The following is a 20,147-nucleotide window of genomic DNA, read 5'->3' on the forward strand; positions in this document are numbered from 1 at the left end:
GCCACTATCAAAGCAACCTGAGCTTCCATAACACCTCAGCAGTGCCACAGGCTGATCGCCTCCATGCCACGCCGCATTGATGCAGTAATTCATGCAAAAGGAGCCCCGACCAAGTATTGAGGGCATATACTGGACATACTTTTCAGTAGGCCAATATTTTGGTATTAAAAATAATTTTTGAAATTGGGTTTATATAATATGGGGTATTTTACACCCCATTCACATGCAGCGGTAAAAATCAGCACAGAATATCGAACACGCTGCGTATTTTAAAGTCCACAGCCTGTTTATTATTTACAAGGATTCCGTGCTGAAAATCCACATGGAAAAGCTGCGTTTGATTCCACATCCGTGGCAGAAATCTGAGTGTGAGACTTGTATTTGTGCTGCGAATTCTATATAAAACCCTCGTTGTCTTTGCCTATGGCAACTCCTGATCGTGTGACCCTAGATAAAACACGCACATTCACTTGCGGATCTGAAAAAATCTGCAGCAGTTGAATATACCATAAACTTCACCTGCTCGGAAGTGCTGTATGTATATCAGACGTTTCTTCTGCTCTTCAACTAGTATGTGATTTGGGAAGAAAATGCCTTGTTCCACGTTGGGGTGGTAAATACAGACTGATGGATGGCAGAATTGTACCATACAGATCAGTACAGTTAGAGAGGAGAGAGAAGAGAGACACATGACAGCTCCACTTTGACCTGTCATGTGTCAGAGCGGAAGTGTGTTCAGGCGGCACCACATCACGTGACCCCTGCTCATCCCCAGCCTTTGATCTTCCTCCTAAAATCATGGCGAGAAGATGCAGAGTGACGGCTCCACGTGCACTGCTGGTGCTGCTGCTGGCGGCCTGGAGCATCCCGCAATGCTGCTGCTCCCTGCACACCAAGGGCTCCTTATCCCTGGACCAGATCACCTTCTATAAGGTAGTGGCACTGCATACAGATCTCTGCCATTTCATGCCCACGTACATGCAGTCATAGGATACAGAAAGCATTTATTTATCAGATCTAATGCCATCCATTATTTCTATTTACTGACACTTGCATTCCATGCCTGCTATTCTCTGCATAGCGCAATGACCTATTTACTGAACATCGATGTTTACTATTGATGTTTATTTCCTCCAATATTTTGTTTTTATTTGAATGATCATAACAAGTGATGATTTCATTGACCATGCAACTTGTCTTGAGTACACAAAGCGTTAATACGCAATAAACATGCCCCCCCCCCCTCCCCCATAAACAAATTGCAGCAAATAGGAGGTGACAGTCCAGGCTGTGCTGTCATTCTCTGACCAATCCTATAAACCCAAGTGTTATGTTCCTCCAACCTGATTGGTGGATTATGTAGCAGCACTTTCTGTGGGAATCTAGAATTCCCTGCACATCTGTGTTGTGGTCAGTCCCTGCCCATAGACTGTCGCGGTCCTAGTTATTAACATTTTCTCATTCATGTTCTTACCCATGAAATCTCTATACATCATACAAGGAACGTTTCATTTAGTGTTTAGATCTCTGTTGTCTCTCTGTAGTTTGTGTCTGTTTCGCTTCTTAGATGCCACAGCATTGCCAAGAACTGGCGACCCTAATAACATGTGGTATTTTAGCTATTTCTTCTTAATAAAAATAATTCTAGACCACATGTTAGCCCCAGGGGTAAATGGATGGGATGGCATACTCGTACGTAGTGTTTGATGACCACACACTGTCTTAATAAAAGGATTAAACTCCAAATGGAAGTTCTGGTTACGATTTATTTGCCATGGGAAAATACCTTTATATCTTTTTTCTAAATTACCGTGCGAAAGAAGATAAGAACAGAAGCGGACAAATCCCATGACCCAGGCAAATTCAATTACCCAGTGAAAGGGTTATTTCCATCTTCATGAATGCGGCTATTAAGCTCAACCTGTAATTTTTGCAAATACCTTTCTTTATCCCAGCGATGTCGTTTTCGTGATATCCGTGTTCCATGTCGCTGTCAGTCCCTCTTTGTTTATTGCTCTTTGTCTAGGATCCGGCCACCGCTGTTTTCCTATAGCGGTGGCCGCGCATGCGCAATGATATCCTCTCCATCCTTAGGAGAGAATGTCATTGTAATTGTGAACGCGCATATCAGCGCATGCGCATTAGATGCCGGCCCCCCCACCCCGCTCGTGTGGATATATCAGTGGTTGGCTTTAGATACTAGAGTTATTACAGGTGGAGGGGGGGAGTGTTGCTGCAAGGGGGGAGTTGGCTTGCTGCGAGGGGGGATATGGGTTACAGGGAAGGGTGGCGGGGGTTGCAGTGAGGAGTGGCGTGGGTGCCTTGAAAGTAAAGGTGCTAGTATAAAACTATCTAGGGAATTAGGGGGGGGGGGGCTAGTCTCAACCACGCTTACCATGCCTGGTTGAGACGATCGTTCTCCCGATGCTGCTAGAACTACATTATCTAGCAACGTCGGGAGCACACACACTGCAGAGCGACTTGATTGACATCGAGCCGCACATACCTCCTTTTATAAAAGATAACCAGCACTAGCTGAGTTATCAAGATTGAAAAAAAGGTAGTTCGGGAAGGAACTTTTTATTTTTTTTTAACCAGAATAGATTTATAATTCAATTTCGGATTAGTATGCATTATAAATAAAAATAAATTACTCAATTTGGGAATAAACCTTTAAGCATAGGAGTTATCCGGAGAGATAAAATTGATGAGCTATCCTCAGGATAGGCCATCAATATCTGATTAGAGGGGGTCCGCCCGCCAATCAGCTGTTTTCTGTTTTAAATGGGCCGCGGTACTCATGCTCAATACTCATAGTATTACTGCCTTCTTCCATACTTGAATAGGAGCAGGCTGTATTAGGGTATGTTCAAACGCACTAATTACGGACGTAATTCGGGCGTTTTTGCCCCGAATTACGTCCGAAAAATGAGCCTCGATAGCGTTGACAAACATCTGCCCATTGAAAGCAATGGGCTGACGTTTGTCTGTTCACACGAGGCGTATATTTACGCGCCGCTGTCAAATGACGGCGCGTAAATTGGCGCCTGCGTCAAAGAAGTGACCTGTCACTTCTTTGGGCGTAATTGGAGCCGTTATTCATTGACTCCAATGAAAAGCAGCGCCAATTACGTCCATAATGGACGCGGCGTTCAAGTGCCTGCACATGCCGTTACAGCTGAAATTACGGGGATGTTTCCTCCTGAAAACATCCCCGTAATTTCAGCCGTTACGGACGCTGTCGTGTGAACATACCCTTACTGTGAACCCCCGCTACAAGTGTTTTGGCATTTTGCAGTATGGAGCAGCGCTTGCACAAGCTCTGTGGACCCTTTAAAACCGCTAATTGTCGGGGGTGCCGACAGTCGGAACCCCACCAATCAGATATTGATGACCTATCCTGAGAATAGGTCATCAATTTTGTCTCTCTGGATAACCCCTTTAGTGTCAGTTCACACAGAGGCATTGTTTTTTTTTTTCCCGAGCAGCTCTTGGCTGCTCAGGGGGAAAAAATGCAGCATGTTCCTTCTTCTTATGGCTTCCACCTATGACCTCCCATTAAAATCAATGGGAGGCAGAAAAATCCTGCAGCGCTCGTTTCGGAGCGTTTTTTTTGGCGGCATTTTTTGCCCATGGTCCTTGCATTAGATTCAATGGCTACAGGCAAAATACGCCACGAATAATGCGGAAAAAAAAAAGCGTTAGAACAACGCTGGCAGTTCAATGTTATTAACTTTTCTTTTTTTTTTTTTTAGCATTACTTCAGGGAAAATATATATACATTTTTTCAACTTTTAATATTTTTTTTGTACATTTAAAAAAAAAACTTTAACTGTATTTTACTTTTTTTATTAGTCCCCCTTGGGGACTTGAACCAGCGAGGCTGCCATAACAACCATCACCCACCCCCGATCGCATCGCGTGGGGGGGGCAATGGCACGTCAGATGGGGCCGTGGCCCTTATTTTAACGCCTTAAATGCAGCGGCCTCGATTGACAGCGGCATTTAAGTAGTTGAACGGGCAGAATCGAATTGTTCTTCGATTGCGTCCGTTGCGCTGGGGTGTCAGCTGTAACATACAGCTGATACCCGCTCGACCCGTGAGCACACTCTATACTACCCCTTAGCGGCTGGCACGTACAAGTACGTGACATGTCGCCAAGGGGTTAAGGCCTTGTTCACACAACGTATTTTTCCACTGGAAAAATATGACATGTATTCTATCGATCTACCGCTGCCCATTTCGGGACAGACCCTCAGATTTCTTGTGTACTTTGGCAGTTTACAGCCGTGTTTTTCAAACGCAGAATAACTCCAATTAATGGGGATAATTTGCCCGTGGCTTCCGACGCAGCTTTTGTGGCAGAATACGCGTCAAGAAGTTACATGCCATTTTTATTTTCTGCGAGGCGATTTGCTATTTCGCTCGCTGAAAATTCCACCCTATCTGAACAATGGTGCGGTTTCTCCTTGATATCATTGACTTTAAACTTTTCCTACCCCATACTAAGAGGTCTATGTCTACACTCTGGGCACGCCAAATTTATTCATGGCCCAGCTAGTAGTGCAAATTGTGTACTGTTAATTAAACACAGAGTTGCAGTTTAAAGTACATATTGAAAAAAGCAATAAGCTTGTGTGACCTTTGTGTAAATTGGCAGAGTTCTTGTGGTTGATGTTTCAACCAGCATGTGGTTAAATCCCTCTAATAAAAAGTTCAGTGCACCTATAAGACAGAGACCACATTTATGATGTTTGATGGTGCCGTCGTTGTTGTTCACGTCATGGAAAAGGTGTCCTGGGTATTGGTAATAAAACTACAGGGAGATGATTAGTTAAATTGAGTCAACTTGGTTTTTACAGGACACTTACACTTTTGCAACAATTTTTTTCTTTTATTTTGTTATTATTGGCCAAACAAAAAAATTATGCCACTTTGCCTTTATTAAAAATATTCTTACATTGTGTTGTCTACAAGTGTCATGCAGACCTATGTGTCTTCATTGTGACAAACTACAAACCCTTTGTATTTGTAGTCTGATCCTGCTCTCATTTTTCCTTTTTTTTAAATCTGTCCTGCATGTTAGCAAAATGTTAGTGTCAGACTACACATGGTTTCTTTGTAGTCTGTAACCACGGAGACACAAAAGTCTGCATAAAATGCCATACATACAAAACAGAAGATTTTAATAAAAATTATTTTTAAAGTTTATTTTATTTTTTTAATAGATACATAGGAGCAATAAAAAAAAATTGATGCAAAGCTGTACATACTCTGATGCCTGATCACTAACTGAGACACTGTGGTAAGAAACTGAAAAGGAAGAAAAAAAATCATGATTAGAGACATATGTATGAAAGTGTAGTAACAAAAAATTATTTTTTTAAAAAAAAGAACGAGATAATTGCGTTTTCTCTTTCCAGTAAAGACAGCAATCATTGACATAACATATATTTCCATAAATTATGACATCTTATCTTTCATTGCAGGTTATTCCAAAGATGAAGTTTGTGTTGGTAAAGTTTGATACTCAGTATCCATATGGAGAAAAGCAGGATGAGTTCAAACAGTTAGCAGAAAGTTCATCTTCCAGTAAAGAACTTCTGGTGGCTGACATTGGGATCTCCGGTAACTCTAATGTTGTTTATGTATCTAAGGGCTTATTCAGACGAACGTATAATACGTCCGTGCTACGCGCGTGATTTTCACGCGTGTCGCACGGACCTATGTTAGTCAGTGGGGCCGTTCACACTGTCAGTGATTATCACGCAGCGTATGTCCGCTGCGTAAAACTCACGTCATGTCCTATATTTGCCCGTTTTTCGCGCATCACGCACCCATTGAAGTCAATGGGTGCGAGAAAACCGCGCACGGCACCCGGACGCACTTCCGTGTGCCGCGCGGGATGCACGCTACAGTAGTCAAAACTATGAATGAAAACAGAAAAGCACCACGTGCTTTTCTGTTTACAAACATACAAACAAAGTGTCATAATGATGGCGGCTGCGCGAAACTCACGCAGCCACGCATCATATGCTGCTGACACACGGAGCTTTTATGGACCTTTTGCGCGCGCAAAACGCACACGCTCGTGTGAATCCGGCCTAACACAAATGTTACTAATGTTGCAAAGCTTTCTCTAGTATAGAATTGCATTCAATTGGTGTCAGGGAGATACGTGATGCAAAGGGATACAATGATATTTAATCCATTATTTTATATATTTTCATATATTTATTTATTTATCCTAATGGCTAATAAAATTAAAATAAATAAATTTGCTAGTTACATGTTGTTACTAATGCAACCAGCGTGGTCACCGATATTAGATAATTGCTGATGACGTCTGGCTCCTGCATGTTGCGGCAAAATAGCTGCCGAAGTCTCATGTACCGAAGGTACAGTTTGTGGCGATACGCGTGGGGCTGCACGTCTTTCCTTCTACCACTTTATTTTTTGGTAACATTTCTGTACCAGGCACTTTTTGATGTTGTATCATTGTTGCAATGTGATATTTCTTATGTTATTTTAGAGCTTTTTTATGCACTTGCATTTATTTGCATAGTCCTCTATTAAGCTTATACGTTTGTTCACTAAACACTTTGGATAGTACTTTTCATGGAGATTTTTCATTTATGCCTTAGGCCTAGTTCACACTGAGTTTTTAGCAGACAGAAATTTCTGGCTGGAAAAATCAGCTCAGTTTTTTTTTTTTTTTTTTTGCATCACACACATTTTTTGCAGACTTTTTTTATTTTTTATTTTTTTACCTCTTTCTTCAACAGGCACAGGAAAAAATGTGTCAAAAACCACCGCGGCTGTTCACTGCGTTTTTTGGCGTCTACATTGATTTAAATGGGGTTTTTTAGGCAGAAAACGCTCGCGGGGAAAAAATGCCTCCCATTGAAATCAATAGGAAGCGTTTTCGGCGCGGTTTTCGACACTATTTCCGCGTCAAAAAACTGTGTGAACAGGGCCTTTGGCTTGTTAGGGGGTTGACCTGTGTGGGAATAACTGACATTTGTGGTATTTTTTAATGAATTTTACTGGTCGTCTTCTTTTTTTCTGTCACCCCATTAAAATAAATGATATTTTTGCCTATTATCTGTGCGCACGACTGCATTTTTCACACACTTCTGTTTTCTGTAAACATTTTTGCCTTTTTCATGTGTGGCAATGAGTGCACCAGGTCTTACATTTGTGGTGCCCGCCCTTTTGGTTGCGTTGTCTCTCATGCACTAAAGGGATCTCCAGATGCTCAGAGCCTCAGGCTTTGAACGATGCTGCTAATGAATGATGTCATCTGGAAAAGCTGCATTTTCCCCCAGCCGTTGTGGATGAGAATTCCTCATCTTTGATTGGGGGCAAATTGAGACAGAAAGTAGTATACAATCTGTACTCTAGATAATTTGAAACTAAGATTAACTATAAAACCAAACCCTTGTTACATGCATATGAAATAGTTGTTTTTTTTTCCTCTTGTTAATTTAGATTTGCACATACATAAACTGCATTCAACTGTTCACTAGTATTGTTACTGTGTTGTTTTATAACTGTAGATCCAATGTGAGTCAGCTGGACAAGGCTGTGATGGTGCGCCAACTGTAGACAGCTTGAGTCTCTGCCAAAGGTGTAACTATTTCCTTGTGCTCAACAATAGAAGCCTAACAGATGTCAAATAGAACTACAAAGCTTGCTAACTGTCTTTTGTTTGCAGTTGCTAGTTTTTTTTTCTAGTTGCGTGAGGATTTGCATAGGACTGTGTCCACTTATTGCCATTTATAGGATTCTTTCATGCACCAACTTGTTGCAATGTGGGAACTGTAGTTTAGAGTAGATGCCCTAGAATACCAGCTATGAAGTGGAAGAGACTACAGTATATGTTGTCAGTTTGAGTAATGCTTTGATACGTTCTACATTCTTTTAGGATTTTTAAATATTTTAGGTCATGTCCACACTACAGGTTTAGCTAGATTTACTAGACCGTAGTTATAAGCTTCTATGGGACAGATGTATGCCAAAAGAGTGTCATGTTGGCATACATCTGGCAGGAAAAGTTGTGAATAACAAAGGTATAGTTCATTATTTTCAGGAATTCCGCGGAGAAAAGCTGCGTTCGGATCCGCTAGCATATCTGGGGACTCAATCCTACCCTTCTTTGTTCGATAGGTGTGGCGTCCATGGCCATGGGCCGTTGGGTTTACTCACCTCCCGACGCCTGCAGCCATGGATCTGTGAGCGCTGGCCCCCATCTCCTTCCTAGGAGACGCCAGCGCTCCCTTCCGCCCGGTCCGCTGTGTCCCGTAGAGTGCGTGCGCACGCTCGTGCCTGCTCTTAAAGGGCCAGCGCGTGCACATGAAAACCATCATCATCATCATCAACCCATATGATTTCCTGGACTATAAGAAGGCCCCAGCCCTTCTGATACTTGCCTGAGCGTTGTTAGTATATCCCAAGTCTGTCTTGCAAATGGTCCTTTAGTGTTTCTCATTCCAGTTGTTACCCGTGCCCTGTTACCTGTTCCTGTATCCCGTGCTGTGTTCTTGTTCCTGTGCCTACTAGTGTTGGAGTCGTGTCCTACTGCACCTGCTGTCGTTTGCCACATCCAGTGTCTTCTGCCACATCTTGTACTGTCTGGCGCAACCTGCTGCACCAACCTCCATCCGTGCTGAAGCCCCAGCCACTGTCTGGACTAGTTCAGGTACCCGAATGTTACAAACTGCTATAGACTTTTGTATAGACTGAGACCTGGTCAGCTGCCTCTCCGCTATGGCGGAGCGGCCTAGTGGGTCCACATACCCTGTGACCGTGACAGTACGCTCAGGCCATGGAACCCGCTGGCCAGCCCAAGACCGCAGTCCAGAAGATACAGTTGGAGATGCATGACCTACGCAAACGTCAGGATCAACTCCTTGAGGCTGTAAATTCTATCATGGTCCGTCTGGATCAACTCACTGTTCCACCTCTGGTTGCTGTACCACTGCCTGTTGCTGCTCCTGTTTGTTCTGGATCCACAGTTCCCCTGCATCTTCCTTCTTGCTATGACGGTGATCCCAGAGCATGTAGAGGATTTATTAACCAATGCACGGTTCATTTTAGGCTACGGATCATCTCTTCCCCACCGAGGAGGGCAAAGTAGCATTTATCATCTCCCTTCTTGCTGACAAGACCCTCGCATGGGCGAACCCATTCTTGGAGCAACAAGGACCTGTATCCTTGGACCTAGCCTTGTTCCTGCAGTCCTTTCGTGACGTGTTCGAGGAGCCGGGTCGAACATCCTCTGCCGCAGCCACTCTGTTGACCCTCAAGCAAGAGGGTTCCACAGTAGGGGAGTATGCTATCTCCTTCCGTACCCTGGCAGCAGAGCTGGCCTGGAACAATGAGGGACTGGTGGCGACCGTCTGGCAGAGACTGTCCTCTCACATCAAGGACAAACTGGCGGCCCGCGACCTTCCTTCTACCTTGGATGCCCTCATCCTGTTAGCCACTCGGGTTGACATGAGAATCCAGGAGCGCATTCAAGAGGTTTGACAGGAGAGCCGGGGCCACAGACCAGCACCTCGGTCCAGAGACCACTATTGCCTTCCCCTAGTGTGCTACCTGAAGAACCCATGCAGGTAGACAGAGTACGGTTGTCTGAACAAGAGAAGCAGCGCAGACGCTCCTCTGGACTATGTATGTATTGTGGCCTTAAGGGTCATTTTGTGTGCCAATGCCCGCAGAAACCGGGAAGCTCCAGTACCTAGGGTTGGTTGGAGAGGCAACGCTAGGTGGGATGTCTCCAAACGTTAAAACCTCTTCCAAATTATCGATTCCTGTGGCCATCGTCTCTGGAAAGACGTCACATCCCTCCTCCGCCTATCTTGACTCCGGAACAGCTGCTAATTTCATCCAGCAGGATATAGTGGATCGTTTACATCTACCCACAGTTCTTCTGGAAAGACACCTGGCTGTTGCCTCTGTGAATGCTCTACCTTTGCCCGATCCGATTGTGTTCATCACGGAGCCGTTGACACTATGGGTTGGAGCTCTTCACTCTGAGCAGATCGCCTTCCTTGTACTTCCTAAGGCTATCAATCCTATCCTGCTGGGTCTGCCATGGCTTCGCCTACACGCCCCGGTTCTTGACTGGAGTTTCGGAGAGATTCTTCGATGGGGTTCCAGATGCCATAGCCATTGCCTGTCACAAATTCGTCCTGTTATGCCCCCTCTGCCTCAGTCACTCTCCGATCTACCATCTCCGTATTCCAGTTTTGCAGATGTCTTCTGCAAGCGAGAGGCTGAGATGTTGCCTCCACACCGGAATTATGACTCTCCCATTGAACTGGTTACAAATGCTTCTCTTCCCTGTGGACGGGTATATCCTCTCTCCTTGCCAGAGACTTTATCTATGTCAGCCTATATCAAGGAGAATTTGGAGAGGGGTTTTATACGAAAATCTTCCTCCCCGGCTGGGGCCGGCTTCTTCTTCGTTAAGAAGAGAGACGGATCTCTTCGACCCTGCATTCACTACCGTGGTCTCAACCAGATCACGGTCAAGAACAAATACCCGTTGCCACTTATATCCGTGCTGTTTGATCGCTTACGAGGAGCCAAAAATGTTTCTAAGCTAGACCTGCGGGGGGTTTATAACCTAATCTGGATTTGCCGAGGTGATGAATGGAAGACTGCATTTAACACCCGTGACGGGCACTACGAATACCTAGTGATGCCCTTCGGACTGTGTAACGCTCCCGCAGTCTTTCAGGAATTCATCAATGATATCTTCCGAGATCTCCTCTAAATTTGTGTTGTAGTTTATCTCGGTGATATTTTGATTTTCTCCCCAGATCTGAGGACCCATCGGAGGCATGTCCGTCAGGTTCTTCTGCGACTAAGGGAGAATCGCTTATATGCCAAGTTGGAGAAGTGCATCTTTGAAAAGAGGTCTTTGACCTTTCTGGGCTGCATCATCTCGGATCAAGGTCTTAAGATGGATCCTGAGAAACTAAAGTCTGGCCTGAGGACCATACAGCGGTTCCTGGGATTCGCTAATTTCTACCGGCAGTTTATTTCAAACTTCTCATCTCTGACGGCTCCCATCTCTACCCTTACCAAGAAGGGTGTGAACGCCAAGGTGTGGACTCCAGAGGCAGAGTCCTCAAGAAAGCCTTCACTTCAGCCTCGATCCTCCATCGTCCTGACGTATCTCGGCAGTTCTCATTGGAGGTGGATGCTCCTCTTTTGGTGCAGGTGCACTTCTGTTCCAGAGGAGCTCCAAAGGAAAGGCAGTAGTATGAGGCTATTACGCAAGACTTTTTTTTCTTCTGCAGAGCGCAATTACTCTATTGGGGATCGGGAGCTACTGGCCATCAAATTGGCTCTGGAGGAGTGGAGACATCTTCTAGAGGCCGCAGCTCACCCCATCTTGGTCTACACCGACCACAAGAACCTTACCTACCTTCAGTTCACTCAACGACTAAATCCCCGTCAAGCCAGGTGGTCGCTGTTCTTCACCCGTTTCCAATTTGTGCTCCACTACCGTCCTGCTGACTAGAATGTGAGGGCCGATGCCCTGTCCAGGTCATTTGAGACGGATGACACCGTGGAGTCCCTTCAAACTATCATAGACCCGTCCTGCATTGTCACTGCTAATCCTTTGCAGGTTAGAGACATCCCTCCGGGGAGGACTTTTGTTCGGTTGGCAGACAGGAGAAGAATTCTCCGCTGGGGGGATAGTTCTAAACTGGCTGGTGTTCGTAAAACCCGAGACGTGATTGCTCGTCACTTCTGGTGGCCCACGCTACCTAAAGATGTTCTGGACTTTGTCTCTTCTTGCACGGTGTGTGCTTCTAACAAGGTTACTCACTCCAAGCCTGCCGGCCTGCTTCAACCTCTGCCTGTACCCAATGCCTCCTGGCAGCACATTGCGATGGACTTTGTCACAGGCCTTCCTCCCTCAGCAGGATATAACACTGTCTGGGTGATGGTGGACCGGTTCTCAAAGATGGCACATTTTATCCCGCTGACCGGCCTACCTTCTGCTCCCCGACTGGCGAGTCTCTTCATTCAGCACATCTTTCGCTTGCATGGCTTGCCCCTTCACATTGTGTCCGACCAGGTGGTTCAATTTACCTCAAAGTTCTGGAGAGCCCTCTGTAAACTCCTGGATGTGAGATTGGACTTTTCCTCAGCTTATCACCCCCAGTCCAATGAGCAAGTCGAAAGGATCAACCAGATCATGGAGAATAATCTCTGCCACTTCATCTCTTTACAGCACGATAACTGGGTACAGCTTCTTCAATGGGCCGAGTTCTCGTACAATAACCACACAAGTGAGTCCACCACTTCCAACATCCTAGAGTCCCTCTTCCTGTTTCGACTACATCTTAGGTACCCGCTGCTGACTCTGCAGTTGGGGACTTTCTGCAAATCTGGCAACAGACACATACCTCTATTTTGCTGGCAGTCGATCGCATGAAGCGAAAAGTGGATACAAAAAGAAGAGAGCCGCCTCAGTATCTTCCGGGTACCAAAGTCTGGCTGTCCTCTCGTTTGAGGGTGCCTTCATACAAGTTTGCTCCCAGGTTCCTTGGTCCCTTTGAGATTCTGCAACAGATAAACCCTGTCTCCTATAAGCTGCGGCTGCCTCCTACCCTCAGAATCCCCAACTCCTTTCATGTGTCCCTCCTGAAACCAGTGGTCCTGAACCATTACAGCAAGACATCTAGTTCCACAGTTGCTCCCATGGTTCTTCTGATGTGTTCGAGGTGAGGGAGATCCTGGACTGCAAAAGGGTAGGAGGAAGGACTTTCTATTTGGTGGACTGGAGTGGTTTTTCTCCTGGGAGCCGGAAGAGAACCCCAGTGCTCCTGCTCTCATTAAGAAATTCCTCTCTCGCTCTGGCCCCAAGAAGAAGGGACGTAAGAGGGGGGGATACTGTAGCGTCCATTGCCGCGGGCCATCCGGTTTACTCACCTCCCGACGCCCGCAGCCATGGATCTGTGAGCCTGGTCCCCATCTCCTTCCTAGGAGACGCCAGTGCTCCCTTCCGCTCTGGTCCGCTGTGCATGCTCGTGCCCGCTCTTAAAGGGCGCACATGAAAATCATCATCATCAACCCATATGATTTCTTGGACTATACGAAGGCCCCAGCCCTTCTGATCCTTGCCTGGGCATTGTTAGTATATCCCAAGTCTGTCTTGCAAATGGTCCCTTTAGTGTTTCCCGATCCAGTTGTTAGCCGTGCCCTGTTACCTGTTCCTGTATCCCGTGCTGTTTTTGTTCCTGTGCCGACTAGTGTTGGAGTCGTGTCCTACTGCACCTGCTGTCTTCTGCCACATCCAGTGTCTTCTCCACGTCCAGTGTCTTCTGCCACATCTTGTAGTGTCTGGCGCAACCTGCTGCACCGACCTCCATCCGTGCTGAGGACACAGCCACTGTGTGGACTAGTTCAGGTACCCGAGTGTTACAAACTGCTATAGACTTTTGTATAGACTGAGACCTGGTCAGCTGCCTCTCTTCAACTGCAGAGCGCCCTTGTGGGTCCACATACCCTGTGACCGTGACAATAGGTTCACGTTTGCAGCTAAAAAGTGCTGCTCTGTACATGGAGTTATGATGATGGATGCCGCCATAAGGCCAGGATTACACACAGTATTGATGCCATTTTTGTGGCGGTTTTTGGCTCCGTTTTTTGACAAGTGGATCCAAAATTAAGGAAAGGTATAAAGAAAAAACTTATGTATCTCCTTTTTTTTTTTGTGCCCACTCCTATGTTTGGCTCAAAAAACTGAATCAAAACTGTGTGTGTGTGACACTTGCCTAAAGGCAGAAGAAGTGAAAGGATGCAGACTTTGGCGTGTGCAGCAGCGTTCATGTCACGGGCTGTGTGTAGGCAGTCCTCTACAGGAAACATGAAGCAGCATGGAGGACATTCAGTGACAACTGTAGAATAAACAGGACTATGCAGATTTGCAAAATTTGTACTTTGTTGGGGGGGCTATACACGCATCCTTATGTTATTCCAATTATGCCTTGAATGCTCAGATACATTATTGATGAGCTTTGAATCTATTAAACTGTTTACAGGTGGATTTTATACATTTATATCAGTGGTCTACCCTGCTTGTATGGAAGCAGGAAAATATATCCCTATAAAGCACTGCTATTTCTTTTAATGGGATACCATCTATCCCCCTCTCCCCTTTGCTTCACATTTACACACTACTTTAATGGTGATCACATCAAAAAATCTTAAATTATTAGTCCGATGATAATCTGACCTGTAGGATCATTGTGAATGGCTCATTCACAACGTAACAATTATCGTTATGATTATGACATTTCCAAGAGTTTGCCCTGGGTAAATGTATAAAAAGATACAATCATAGCACCCGTCATGCTGGTAAAGAGGAATGTGGGACTCAGGACCCCCGTACTAGTGATGGGTTGGGGGCAGCAAACTAACATTTAGAAACAATTTGCGTGGGTAGCTGATAAATATTAATTGTGGGAAACCTCCTTAAATTAAGAAATCAAGTTTACCCATGAAGAACTTCCATTCCAACGACAGTCTTAGCTTTCTAAATTGGAGACACTGGATTTCCAAATGTCTAATCCAATAGAGCAGATGTTTAACGCTAGCCAGTGTGAAAGTCTGTTTCTTAATGGGATTATTACTTTCGGGGGAGATTTTATGGTAAGATTAACAAATACAATAATGTTCTTGACCCTATGTAACGGCTGAGTAACACTTGTACAATTTTAGGAGTTGTATTAAGGATATTGTAAGACTAAAATAACTAGCCAGATTATCAACCTCCAGCAAGACACATTTCTAAAAAGGTCATCCCTCCTCAGAAGATATTGAATATAGTTTGTTATTCTGTCCCCAAGAACTCCCAGCAGAGGAAGTTTTACATAGTTAGGATCTTTGTGTTCAAGCCGATTACTCACACTTCACATGTTTGACTGGTTAACAGTCCTGAATTGTTCTGAACTTGTCTAACCTTGCTGCATGTTCACTTTGACTTCGTGTTCATTTTTAAAGGATCCATATTGGATATGATATGATTCATTACAAAACAGATCAAAATGATTCTAACAGATCCCATTGTACTCCCGGTCTAGTCACAATATCTTCAAAACAGCAGGTCTTGTGGGGTGGTTGTAAGCTACCAAAAGAGGTCCAAGGAAGGACAACCGGTGGACCGGCGATACGTACCTAGGCGGCCAAGGCTCATTCGTGCGCGTGGGGGAGTAATGGCTAGCCCGTCCGGTCTGATCCTTCAGAAGAGCTAAAGTAGCACAAATTGCTGAAAAAGTTAATGAGGGCAAAGTAAGGTGATAATACACACAGGGCATAACAGCCTGCTGCGTTTGGAGCTGCGTAGCCACAGACTGGTTAGAGGGCCCATGCTGACCACTGTCTATCATCAAAAGCGCCTACAACGGGCACGTGAGCATCAGAACTGGACCATAGGGCAATGGAAGATGGTGGCCTGTTATGTTGAATCACGTCCTGGCATTAATGTGGATGTTACTTTAAACCCTTCCCGACATTTGACGTATCCATACGCCCAAGTCGGGTAGGGGGAAGTACGGAATTGGCTCACGGAATGAACCCGATCCATACTATGCGGGTGTCGGCTGTATGTTACAGCCAAAACTTCAAAGTAACGAGTGGGATCGTTAAAAATAAAAAAAAGTAAAAATTTGTAAAATAAAGTGGTGTTTTTTGTAAAAAATATTAAAAGTAAAAAAAAAACCTTTTCCCATTTTCCCCCTAGAGCATAGTAAAAAAATAAAAAATAAACATAATTGGTACAATATATCATTATTTAACCCGCGCGGTGTACACCGTAAATAAATAAAAATAAAAAATGTAAACGCCAGAATCTCTCTTTTTTTTTTTTTTTTTTTGTCACCTCCCCTCCCACAATAAATTTAATAAAAAGTGATCAAAACGTTGCAAAAATAAAAAAGTTATGGCTCTCAGAATTTGGTGACACAAAATACATTTTATTTTTTACACTTAGGTTTTTACTTGTAAAATATAGAAAAAACTATATATATTTGATATCGCCGTAATCGTATTGACCCACAGAATAAAGTTAACATGTTTTAATTGCACAGTGAATTCTGTAAAAACAAAGCGCAAAAAACAATGGAGGAATCGCTGTTTTTTTTCATTTTCCACCCCACAAATAATTGTTTTTCCTAGCACATTATATGGCACAATAAATGGTGCTACGAAAAACTACAACTCGTCCTGCAAAAATCAAGCCCTCATAGTACTATATCGACGGAAAAATTAAAAAGTTATGGCTTTTGGAATGTGGGGAGGAAAAAACGAAAATGAAAATCTGAAAAATGGTTACGGCGGGAAGGGGTTAACATACTAGCTACTTCAACATTATTGCAGACCAATAGGAGTGGCCTCTTACAGCAGTATAACCCCCCATGCCACACTGCAAACATGATTCAGGAATAGTTTGAGGAACTAGCATCCGGGATATGCTGGAAGTCCATTCCATCTTGCAATTTACGGGACTTAAAGGATGCCGTCTTGGTGCCAGATACCACAGGACACCTTCAGAGCTCTTGTGGAGTCCATGCCTCAATGGGTCAGAGCTGTTTTGGTGGCACGAGGAGGACCGTCACAATATTAGGCAGGTGGATTTAATGTTATGGCTGATAGGTATGGTGCCGTATGTATGAATTCAGGAAGAATACACTACAGTAACCGCATATTATAACACAAACAGCGAAATATTTTTGTGCCATTTAGTATATGACTCAGCAGACCTATCATGATAATATGCTGACCTTAAATAGGACCGCATATTCTCGTGACAGATCTGCTTTAGGCACACTTACCTTCCTTAACTTGCTTCCAGTGCTTATTCTGTATTGTTCTTTTACAGATTATGGAGATAAACTTAACATGGAGTTGGGTGAGAGGTACAAGCTGGATAAGGAACAATTTCCATATTTTTATCTGTTTGTAAATGGTGATATCGAAAACCCAATTCTTTACACTGGAGTGGTTAAGACCAGCGCTATCCAGCATTGGTTGAAGACTCATGGAGTATATTTAGGCATGCCTGGATGCCTGGAGGACTATGATATGTTAGCCGGAGAGTTCATGAAGTCCACTTCTCAAGAAGAGAAGAATGAGCTCCTGAAGAAAGCTCAGACTATGTTGGCCAGTGTTGGAGAGCTGGAGAAACCGTCTGGAGAGCAATATATGAAGATCATGAGCAAAATCCTGGACCAAGGGGAGAATTTTGCTAACGGCGAGTTTGAACGCATTACAAAACTGATTGGAAAGAACAAGATGAGCGAGTCCAAGAAAGAGGATCTACAAAAGAGGCTCAATATTCTCAGCAGCTTCCAGAGAAAATATCAAGACAAAGAAGAGCTTTGAAAACAGACTAAACATATTTATTCTAACAGTACTTCTCAAGTGTTAAAGTTAACTGTAGAAGAAGCATTCTGACATGACCCATCACAGTTCGTTTACATCTATTCCTACCATGGAAAAGTGTTGTTATCCACCCAGGTTTTGATATAAAATGTGTTCTTGTTTATTGGACAACATAACCGGTGTCTATTTTATTCTAAACTTTTAGCAATACAGTATTATATTCCATTAAATGGAACCATGCTGGTGTCTCGTTCAAGGAGTTTTCGAAATTTAAAGGGTAACTAAACGTTCAAAAAACCTCTTACGTGTCATAGTGACATGTCAGAAGTTTGGATTGGTGGGGGTCCAAGCACTAAGACCCCACCAATCACTAAAACCAAGCGGCAGAAGTTCTCGTATGAGGGCTCAGCCGCTTCGTTTCTGTTCGGCTTTTTCCGGAAATCAATTTAGCGGTGTACGGACTCAATAAAAAGTCTATGAGCCCGTACACCGATACATCGGCTTTCTGGAAAAAGCCGAACAGAAACGAAGCGGCTCAACGCTCACACATGCACTTCTGACGCTTCGTTTTAGCGATTGGGGGATGTTTCAGTGCTCGGAACCCCATCAATCAAAACTTCTGACATGTCACTGTATGTCAGAAGGTTGTTGAACGTTTAGTTACCCTTTAAGAGATAATCTCCCCTGCCTCATAATAGCTTGTTGATATAATATATGGTGCCTTAATAGAATTTTTAAGTTTTAAAGGGCTTTTCTGAATTTATAAAAAAAATCTTGCCATGGAGAGAATGCAGTAAAACAATAAGAGACCTTACGCACCTGACAGATCCCCTGGCATTCTAGCGCAGCCAATCAGGTTCTCCCCACCGCTGTTTGTTGACATGCCTGCCGAGATGACATGCTCATATAACCATGTGGCTGCTGCAGCCAATCACTGGCCTCTGCAGTTCCGTGTAGTAAACCACTGAGGCCAGTGATTGGCTGCAGCAGTCACGTGGCTATACGTGCACCCAAGTCAACAAACAGAGGCGAGGCGTACTGGAACCGGAATGCCGTGGGATCTGTCGTGTGTAATGGCTTTTTTTATTTTATTGACCCCCTTGACGATATTTTTTCTGAACTCTAAAAAAACAAAACATCAAGCCATATGAAAGGTTGGTGTGGATTATCCAATTACCTACAATTAAAGGGATCTTCTAGTTTAGATAAACCATTTACATATATTCTATTAGGGAATTCTGAGTTAATAGAGGGGTGTCCCCAGTTCAGAATTCCCATCTATTAGCCAATGCAGAGCAATTACAAAAAACCTCTCTTGTTCTGGAGGACCTGTCCTGTCCTGCATTACACAGACAACCCATTAATTTGACATGAGCACTCTGTAATGCCCAATTTCCCCTCTGGTGGTGCTGCAGGGAAATTGAACACTTCCTGTCGTTCTTCCTGACAGCTCATAGCTGATCGCTGGGGTCACAGCAGGAGGATACTTTATGATCTGCGTATTGTCAAGGGACCCTTCTATCATACAGGGATTGTCCAAAGCAGACAACCACTTTGAGAAACTTGAAGTTTCTTCTGCTGAACAGCTGTACGTACCGGCAGAAGTGACTGTCTCCCAAGCTATTTCATTTAAACACATACTATACTTTTAGGAGATAGCTGCATGCCATTTGCTGAAATGTTACAGATGTTTCAATGCACTATAAATGTATCATAGAAGAGACACCATCAATGTAGTACTGTACCCAGCAATCGCTGTACGTATAAACACCTGTAGCTTTTAAGGGTATGTGTACACGTAGTGTTTTTGGGGCTGTAAACGGCCCGAAAAACTGCTAAAAAATCGGAAGCAGAATGTCTCCAAACATCTGCCCATTGATTTCAATAAAAAATACGGCGTTCTGTTCTGACGGAACGTTTTTTACACAGCTGTTTTTCAAAACGGCCTTGTAAAAATACACCCGCAAAAAAGAAGTGCGTGTCACTTCTTGAGACGTTTTTGGAGCCGTTGAAAAACTGCTCCAGAAACGGCCGTAAAATACGCTGTGAAAAAACACGAGTTTGATTAAAAAACGGTTGAAAATCAGGAGCTGTTTTCCCTTGAAAACAGCTCTGTGTATTTTCAGACATTTTTTTGCTAAGAGTGGGAACATACACTCACTACTGTTTTATACTTTTGTTTTTTTTAATGATTTATAATATATCATAATTTCAATTGCATTGGGCCAACCTACCAGCCTTTTACCTGTGATGCAGTAATAATCTAAGTTTACTTGAGTTTTCCCATGTCTCTTGCAATATATTCTGTTTCTTCCATTGTTTCATTGTTTGTCTGTACACGTAATTGTAGCCAGGATTGTACTTCAATATGTGCAAAGAACCGTCCTGTATTAAATTTTTCGTGTTCATTACCTATTTTACCTGGTTACACTCATTGTCCACAAAATAATAATCTTTATAATGGCTGAAGACCATATGTACAAGGCTCCTGTGTCACTTTTTCCACCATATACAATTCTTACAGAAAAAATGCAACTTAACTATCAATATCTTCAGACACTTTTCGACTTTAAAAAATAAAGCAGAGTGCATTGAACACCACTCTGTTTTCTGCCGCATTGTGTAAATAGGATTTTTTTTTAAAATCCCATTCACTAGAGTTTAATTTCTTCCATAAAATATCTACTTACAATGAAACAAAAGGAGAGAAGACCCTGCTGGTTATGGATTAGGGTAT

At 43.7% G+C, this 20,147-nt stretch overlaps 1 protein-coding gene across 1 annotated transcript; it reads left to right on the forward strand.

Annotated features, from left to right (window-relative positions):
• Positions 1 to 706: 706 nt before the first annotated feature.
• Positions 707 to 19,886, forward strand: ERP29 (endoplasmic reticulum protein 29). The gene is made up of 3 exons (XM_075834959.1): positions 707 to 933; positions 5,491 to 5,629; positions 16,908 to 19,886. The coding sequence occupies exons 1-3, from the start codon at positions 799 to 801 to the stop codon at positions 17,408 to 17,410; spliced, it is 777 nt and encodes a 258-aa protein (XP_075691074.1). The 5' UTR covers positions 707 to 798; the 3' UTR covers positions 17,411 to 19,886.
• The last annotated feature ends 261 nt before the right edge of the window (positions 19,887 to 20,147 follow it).

This window comes from Rhinoderma darwinii, chromosome 1 (assembly GCF_050947455.1).
Source record: "Rhinoderma darwinii isolate aRhiDar2 chromosome 1, aRhiDar2.hap1, whole genome shotgun sequence".
Lineage (NCBI taxonomy): Eukaryota > Metazoa > Chordata > Amphibia > Anura > Rhinodermatidae > Rhinoderma > Rhinoderma darwinii.

What these genes read in the sequence shown, in the direction of transcription:
- ERP29 (XM_075834959.1), top strand. Translation starts at nt 799, where the DNA reads ATGGCGAGAAGATGCAGAGTGACGGCTCCACGTGCACTGCTGGTGCTG. An exon ending in ACCAGATCACCTTCTATAAG is followed by an intron (nt 934 to 5,490) that starts GTAGTGGCACTG and finishes CTTTCATTGCAG; the next exon opens with GTTATTCCAAAGATGAAGTT. An exon ending in GGCTGACATTGGGATCTCCG is followed by an intron (nt 5,630 to 16,907) that starts GTAACTCTAATG and finishes GTTCTTTTACAG; the next exon opens with ATTATGGAGATAAACTTAAC.